The sequence below is a fragment of the Bombus impatiens genome, unplaced genomic scaffold (genome assembly GCF_000188095.3).
Source record: "Bombus impatiens unplaced genomic scaffold, BIMP_2.2 scf_0359, whole genome shotgun sequence".
Lineage (NCBI taxonomy): Eukaryota > Metazoa > Arthropoda > Insecta > Hymenoptera > Apidae > Bombus > Bombus impatiens.
Genome location: NT_176778.1, coordinates 56,985 through 65,626, shown reverse-complemented (window position 1 = coordinate 65,626; position 8,642 = coordinate 56,985). Strand labels below are relative to the sequence as shown.

Here is an 8,642-nt window from a genome sequence, read left to right as displayed (position 1 = left end):
TTTTTTTTTAAAAAAATCTTTTTTTTTTTTTTTTTTTTTTTTTCTTGGAAAAATATCATCGTCGGTAACGCAATTAGTAATAAATATCTATTTCCTGTAAGAAAAATTGAATGTAAATAACCAGGAATATAAAAAATCTTGGGAGCGAAGATGCAAATATTTTCTAAATAGCTTCTTCGAAATTCTTTGTCAAGTAGAATATAAATAAATAAACTCGATGAAAACTGTTTTGGATGCTCGAAACTCGTAAACCAGACACATCGAACATACAGATAGGACAGATATAGACACGCTCGGCAATTGTTTACATAATAAGCTGATATTGAAGTATGACGTACCTTTTAAGCGGAGGATATCGCGCGTGCTGCGCGATTCACACGGCGAAGCAGAAACGCGTGACGAAACCGTCGCACTTTACGCTTTGAGACGGCGTTTTTGGGTCAAGTGAAACAGTTAAATGGTCGGTGGTTCGTTTTTGACCTGAACAATCGCAGGAGTCTCTGTTTAAAAAAACCAGGCTAACGAAACAGAACATCACGACTTTCTATCTTACTTCGGGAAACGAATCTTCAAGTTCATAGTAAATGCTTCGAATTCACGCACATCAAATAAAATGAAAAGGAAACGCATTGTACGAATATCATCTTTCCACAACTTCCTTCGAGTTGTTCTGCAACACATTAGAAGCGTCATGATAATGGACGTTTGTTCTAACGATAATTAACCTTGTCACTGTTGGACACTATCGCCGATTATACTTACGCAAGCTCACTCAACATACTAACACAAGTTCTTGAACAAACTCGACTGATTTACAATTCTCGATTGACCATTTATCGGTAACGTTATCTAAAATATGCTCTTAATCGTCGCGAAACCACGGCTATGTCAATTTCATAGACGATAACGATCGAAATTGCTTCGCCGCGATTATCTTCTATGAAAATGCGAATTGTGTTTATAAACGTATTGCGTGCATATATAGGTATTTCAAGAACTCGAGTAGCGAACGTGAGCTCTCCAGAGAGATTTCTATGCAACTTAATTAATTCTTGGCTAAAGCGAAGATGATTAGCGCTGTATCGTTGAGTTTGGTTAATCGTACAATCGATTTATTATATGGCTGCAGTTTATTCCTAAAGCGATAATAATTTTTGCTGTAATTGACGGGACAAACGATTACGTGGTGATTTGTGGTAATTCAGTGACGTAAGGATCAACTAGACGCTCTTTCCTCGTAAATAATTTCACAGATATCGACAAAAATAGATGCGGTAAAAACTCTTAATTGCTTTACTACTTATATCGCCACTTCCTTGTTATATAATAAATTTATGATGTTACGTGCACGCAGTAATTTAGAACAAATACAAAAATGTTCAACAAATTACGTAATTGTTTCGAAATGAAAATAAGTACAAGCGTTGCATTGAATGTGAAATTAATCGAGAATCTGAAATACATCAATTTCTATTTCAGTAACTTGTATTTATTTGTATTATATCTTGTGCTTTCATTTCTTTCTAAATTATTCGTTTAAACGTTAAATCGCATTAATAATTCCGTCCAATTTACGGAAAATCCTTTTATACAAATATTTTTTCCACACAGAAATGTTAAGAAATTTATTATTATCGTATATCTTCGTCGATACCTAAAAGACATTAAAAGTCTTGGTTCCCGCCTCTTTTGGCGTGTAGACCTCATATAACCGATCGATGACCGAAGTTCTTAAGATTATTGAAATTCGAGAACAGTTAGATTGGCAGTGCTTTCCACGTGTTATTAACCCGGACACCTTTATTCTACATTAACGGAGTTGCACCCTCCTCGAAAATAGGCTCATCGATCAATTGACCGACTGCTACGATATTTCTATATATAAACTCGCTTCTCGTTGAAGGAGAGCTGATATCGATATCTATCCGCTAGCCACGTCTCTGCAGTTGAACTTATCGAAGGTTCGACGGTTTCCTTTCCCAAACACGTGTTTCGACCCCATCGTGATATCGTCCAAGTAGAAAGGGTGTGGTTCCTGTTTCTAACCGTTTAACCGATAGCACTAGTAGACAGGGTTTATCAGTCTATTTTAGACACACAATTTCGATCTTTTGCTGGAGAAATGAAGCAAAACATAAGAAATCGAGATAACGACCGCTGAAGAAATAACACAGTTCTATGAAATTTCTCGATATTTGAACATTTCTACGAATTCAAAGATACATGTATGTATAGTTAGGTGGTTTTAAATAAAGAATTTATCACTTTTATGAAATATACATCGTAACTAAATAAAACTCTGTAATTCGTCTTATCAAATGTGACTCATGTAATTCGTGTAAGAGATGATAAAGCTGATTGCGCTTGTTACTGGTTATTTATAAGATATACAACACAATGACACGTTCTTCTTTGAACATCTACCATGAACTTTTCCGTATATATTATGTGTACTATTTTCAAATATTCTGAAATATATTAACAACATTGTAGTAAAATATGACTATTACGATTGTATTGGTGAACATTGGTTTCTAACAAATGCGAATTTGTATGCAGAAATTACAGGACATTTACCATAAATATCTAATACATTTCGTAGAGATCACAAAAGCATTTGACGCGGTATATACGATATTCTCTTAAATATACAAATAGTTAATTGATCTAGGTAATTTTATCCAGAAATATTAACGTAATAAATGTTCGTGTCATACTACAGTGATATTTTATATAACACGCGTAACATACATACTTTCGTGTGTTACTGTAAACATTCCTCCGAAATGTCAACAATTAATTTGACCATCGAGCAAAGAACTAAAACTTTAAGTCTGTTCTAGCGCCTTAGGTTTTTATGGTTGGTTGTTATAAGATGACACATTGAAACTAAACTTGTTTTGGTGTTGCGAACGTCGGTAGGACGAAAACACGAACGACTAACTTGTTTTGGCGGAAGCAATACATTTATTGCTTCAATTATGGAAGAATCGATATATCGTGATATGGACAGAATATGTATTCAACGATTTCGAGCGAAAATCCTGTCAAACGACATGCTATTTGCATATTAATATCGAAAATGTGATCGTAAAGCTAAATGGAAAATTAATTGTCACGACTTACTCCTAGAACAAATGTCAACGTGTACCTAGATAATAAAAAAAGATCATAACCTTGGTAATGATATATTTGAAAAGTCGTGAGAAAATAAAAATAATAATGTGCTTCATAAATTGCAGCTCGTTTCCTCGTCGTGAAATGTCAGTTAATTAGAATAAACGATTTAAAAAGATCGATACCACGAGTTAGTAACGATGAATAAGTAATAGAAAGGGAACCACGAGATGCATGAAATGCAACTCGCCATTCCCATGCCGCACCTTTCTCCTCGGGAGATTGCCTTTGAATATGAGATGCGGCAACAGCAATAAATGCATATACGAAAGACTATGAATATATTTATTGTTTGCGTGCCAAGTAGAAACGTTTTCTTCTTAAGGATACACCGGTAATGTTTTGGAAGTTTCGTTTCGACCTGTGTATGATGATGGGTTTACGTTTACTGCGTGGGAAAACAGTATTACTTGCGAATACCGTACGTGGAATTTGCAAGAAGATTGGTTATTTAGCTTCTCATAGGCAACGCGGGTCGTTCATGTCCCGAACGAAATTCTACTCGTCAATTTTTCACAAGCGAATTTTTACTATTTCTAAAAAGCCATTCAAACGTTTGATTCAAAGGCGCATGGTATAACGTAATAAAGACTTTGATAAGTACAGACAATTTTTAGGTTTTTTCAAGACACCGGACAGTAAAAAAAAAAGAAGGAAATAAATGTGAACATACACAATTCAGTTTGTGCACGGAAAGTGCAAAAATATGAGTGTCCATGGAGGATTAAGCGTACTCAATTTTATCAAAAATGTGAATCTGTACGACGCAAACTTTATAAAGTGACCAAAAGGAGTGCAAAACTTCTTTTCCAAAAAAACACTGCAGCAAAATGACCATTGTAGTTCTAAGAAACGAAAACCATTCGATATAATCAATTTATAGAATTACTACTTGCCTGCAGTGGCAAGTGAAAAACAATTAAACATTTCCAATAACAATAAATCAAACACTATGTTAAAAATATACAAAATCCTATGACCTTCCAAAGAAGAAGCGGCTTGCGTCCTAGAAACAGCGATTTACTAGCAACCCATAAAATTCAACGAAGATAGTACATAAAGGGGGTGAAATAGAAGAAGGAAACAAGTTGTTTACGGTCACAATGTAGCCGGCGACGTAAGCTTAGCAGCGAAGGTCTCGGAAAGTAGGTGATTCGACGTAAGAACTCACGCTCGATACAAAAGGAACAAACACACGCAACCAGTGAGCCAAGAAGATAGTGGGGCTGGAACGAAATTCCAACTACGTTTTCAGTTCCTGTTTGATGCTATAAATCTTTCGATTTCGTCGCGTAACGCTCTAATAACAAGAAACAACTTCATTTTTTCTTTTTTTTTTCTTTCGTTTCCTCTTCCCTTTCTCTTCCATATTGTGTATCATAGTGTCGAGTCACTGTAGGAACACCAGAGCCGGAAATACGGCGAGAAGTTAAGTGGAAATCCGAGAAAAAAGAAAAGAAGGAAACCTGCTGAGAGTACCTATAACTAATCGTCAAAACGTGACGCTGGTGAAAGTAGCGGATACGATGAGAAAAAAGGAATAAAAATTGTGAAATAAGCTAAATGCTTTGTACGAGAACGTAAAAATGTTGTTCTTCATAGTTTGGAAATAATACGAAGCGTGTCTTTTTGTAAAAGTAGTAGTTTCGAACGTAAAGAATTATTGCAGCGTTAGTTCTATTTAATATCTATGAATGTATGTTAATGGGATAGCATAAAATTTCTAAAGACTTACTCACTCTATTTAACTTATTAACAGTGTAATAAAATGACGGAGAATTCGAAATGAACAATTTAGATTTAGGTTTAGATTTCTGCATTTTTAGTATTGAATGTAAGATGATACTTTCAATTTTTTACTTGTATAAGTATGTACATCTGTTAAATTACACACTGAACGTTTGTACCGTGTGGAGGCTGCGACAGTGAAAGGGTTACAATATTTCCGTTGCGAAGATCACCACACAAAAGCTTTATTGTTCCGCTCAATACGTTTCTCCGAATAAGATCTCCGCGTAGAAATGAGTTGTCGAGCATAGTTTTGCACATTCTTGGTCAGAAATATCCTTTAGTCGGGGAATAATCTCGCCGTGGCGAATATCTCGCCACGTAGTGTATGAAAGGCCCTTTCAGACTGAAACATAATTATCCGTCAGTCAGTTCGCAACATTTCCCCCTGGTTGCATCGACCGACCGGTCGATTCTCCGGCAAATTAAAAAGTTTCACGCAGCGTCGTTTGCGTGGGTGCTGTGCTTTCGCGATAGTTTACGACCACGAAGGAAATCAAGGACACGAATTCAAATTTATTTCAACATGCTTCCTCCCTTCAAATAAACTGAAATAGTAAATAGAAACGATAAGGAAATTATTTCAGGGGAGATTAGCGAAATTGAAGACTTAATACGAAAATAAAACAAACGATCGATCTTCCTGGCGTTAATAGTCTTAAGTTACAAGTCCTGCGCCTCCTTTCTATTTGGTAAACATGGAACTATGATTATTAGGTACGAGACTCGATGATATATTTTTAATCGACACATTATTATGCCCCGCGGATTAATATCAGGATACTGAGAAAATTGCTTCCTCTGCAATAAAGCATCTATAACGTAGTTGCATTAAGTATCGCTTGTAGCTTCCATTCTTCGCTGTTTGAATAGCGCTTTTAATTTTAAAGAAGAATCGTATAATGGGCACCGAGAGAAGAATAAAGCCAGTCGTATACAGAAGGATACGGATACAATAGATTCGAAACAACTTTGGTTTCTTGAAAGGGAAAGAGAACAGATACACAGTTAAAGCGTTTGATTGTGCTGTTTCAAAATGACGAAGAATTTCAGGCTTGTTCGGTAAAACATCAGTTTTGTTTAACGGAAAAATTTTGTATTTTGGAAAAAATATATGCTTCCTCGATAATGTATCCGAATATGTACTTAATATTTGCACATCCCTATTATTCTGCCGAGTTCTAACTTTACCCCTGAGTTTAATGGACGCCATTTCATAAAGTATCTAACACGGAAGCACTGTGATCTGTTTGCAGAGCAACGTGGCGTATCGCGACAGTGATTTTACCGGTCGTTCCTCATCCCTTACGAGTTTAAACGGCGAGGAGGCGCGACCGAACACAGGAGAGAAAGCGAGAAAGCGAGAGAAGACATGCGTGTAACGTCACTGGTTTACGCGCATTCACGCGACCAAAAAACGTGCGGCAGGTTTCGAAAATGGAACGATCGTTTCCCTATAAACGACACATCGTAAATTCCAGCGGCGTGGTCGAACGTTAAGCCGATTGCGGGCTCGTGAACCTTAAGTCGGCGTTTCAACTTTAGACCGCTTTAAAATCCCAGCCACGGAAAGATGCGGCCGGAAGTGAAATAGAGAAAAACGTCGAGCGAAAGTCGTAGACGTCGGGACGTATGGCAAAAGGGAGGCTATTTTCTCCGTTCCGTCTCTCCCTCGCCTCTTCTTTATTCCCCTTTTTCCCTGCCTAACGATCCTCTTACCTCATGCTGTAGGACCTTCCCGGTTTGGAGGTCATTGCACCGCGCCGGGTGGTTGCAACGGGGGTGGCTGCCACGGCGGATCGATTTTCCACAACGATGTCGAGGTAGGTACCGAGAAAAATCCCCTTCACTGTGTCCCCCTTCGATGTGACGATCGACGACCAGCCCCACGGACTGGTCCCCCACCGTGGCACACTACGCTTCTTGGCACGTGACTACGACGTAAAAACTCGAAACGCTACGTCGCGAAGCGGAACATCCTCGAGAGGAGACTGAAATCGATTGGCAAACCCTGTGGCGCCAACCCACCTACTGCAAGACTGTCGGTCCTTCGAGAATCGCGACGTCGATCGTTCAACGGGGTGGAAATGATCCGATGGGAGGGTAGAGATGGAAAGCAGCCACGTTGATGGAGCCTCACGTTGCTGACAATTGATTGCTCCACTGTTACGTGCGCGAGTATCTCTTGGAATTTTTTCACTGACAGAATTTCACTTCGAACTTCACATAGACTCTTTGCGAATGTCTGGGCTTTAAATCGTATACGAATAATCATTTAAGGGAATCACAACGATTATACCTATTTTAATAGCGATTCGCTAATAAAATGGTACCTCAATCTTAAACTATACAAAGCGAAGTTACGAATCACTAAACGATATCTGCCGATATCGTACACTTTTCCTTCGAGCTTCGCTCGATCCACGTGCAACACGACCGCCGAACGTCGTAGTATCTGATTCACGCGATTGTTACAAACTGACTGACTGGGAACCGCTTCCCTAACTACGTAACTCGTTAACTCCAGATGTCGATAGTGATTGATGAGCGTTGGCGCGAAGGTCGGAGATCCCTGGTGGCACGATTTTTGCGACGGCGTTCGCGATCGGCTGCTGACTGGGCGCTGTCACAGGCAGCCACGCGTGTAAACAGATTCTACGAAAGTCCAATGTCATGGCCCGACCACGCGGCCGTGTTCCACGATCGTTTACGTTCGCACGAACGGTTATAGTCCATTGATGACACGGGCACGCACGTTTTCGGCCACGGAATCGTCGTTGCACTTCCGCGCCGGTCCTACTCGTCTTACCACTCCATCGTGCCCGGGATCGCGTGGTCGTGGATAGCTATTGGAACGATATCAGACTGTAGCCACTCGATTCATCTCGAATTGTTATTGGCTCGTATTCGATTTCGATATTTCTCGTTCATTCTCTTTGCTCCGATTATATTTGTCATATCCACGTATACAAAAATTGTATTATGATACTGAATTGATGGACTGTTTAAAGACGATTTAAGATACCCAGATAAGATAACTCATTTTTATTTTACCTATTCAATTAAACAATATCTTTGACGAAATTACGAGACGATAACACAGACAATCGGTGATCCATGCGACGCGAATCATGCCAGACCTGGGTCATTTACCAACCCCAAAAGAACCCTCGCTTCAACATCCACTCCACACATAATCCACCCCTTTCCAAAATGAAAGAAAAAAAAATATTTTCAATAACCATTGTCCAGAACACGAGCCAAAAACAACACTCTGTTCGTCTCACGAAGAAGCCAGCTGTTAGCTGTTCCCCGACACACCCCGTCAGAATACTGATTACCTCGTCATGTTCACGGGAATCCTAGCCAAACGTTTCTGCGTCATGATGCCGTACGCACGGCATCCTGAAGCGGATTGAAGCGTATTCGAGCGTGGCCACCCTCAACGTTGATCTCGTGGGGTGAAACGAGGGAAGAACCCGTCGAAGGGCGATTCCAGGAAAATTGTTGGTACGGGATTATGAATGTCGACGTGGCTCGAGGGAACGAGGCGACGCGACGGTGTCTGCGGCAGCTGCAACCACCGGAGACTGTCGGCCACGTTTTCTTCTATCGACCGTATCGCACTGCGGCGACGAATGGCACTGGCGGCTTTACCTCGTGGCGCGCAGGTTTCA

The 8,642-nt window shown here is 39.6% G+C and overlaps 1 protein-coding gene across 7 annotated transcripts in view; it reads right to left on the bottom strand.

Annotated features, from left to right (window-relative positions):
- The window catches only part of LOC100740144 (repressed by EFG1 protein 1), a 38,391-nt gene extending 29,774 nt beyond the window's left edge, over window positions 1-8,617 (bottom strand). For 2 of the 7 annotated variants that reach the window (XM_033320798.1, XM_024367741.2), the window contains exons 1-3: window positions 8,307-8,607; window positions 6,685-7,811; window positions 339-480 (exon numbers count right to left, since the gene is read on the bottom strand). Coding sequence is in view for 3 of the 7 variants with exons in the window: in XM_024367735.2 (XP_024223503.1) it covers window positions 8,307-8,350 (44 nt within the window). In the remaining 4 variants the exon portion in view is untranslated. Of the gene's footprint in view, window positions 1-338; window positions 481-6,684; window positions 7,812-8,306 lie in introns of all 7 variants that reach the window. The other 5 variants (XM_024367735.2, XM_012385793.3, XM_024367736.2 and 2 more) reach the window with 4 other exon arrangements.
- Window positions 8,618-8,642: the final 25 nt, after the last annotated feature.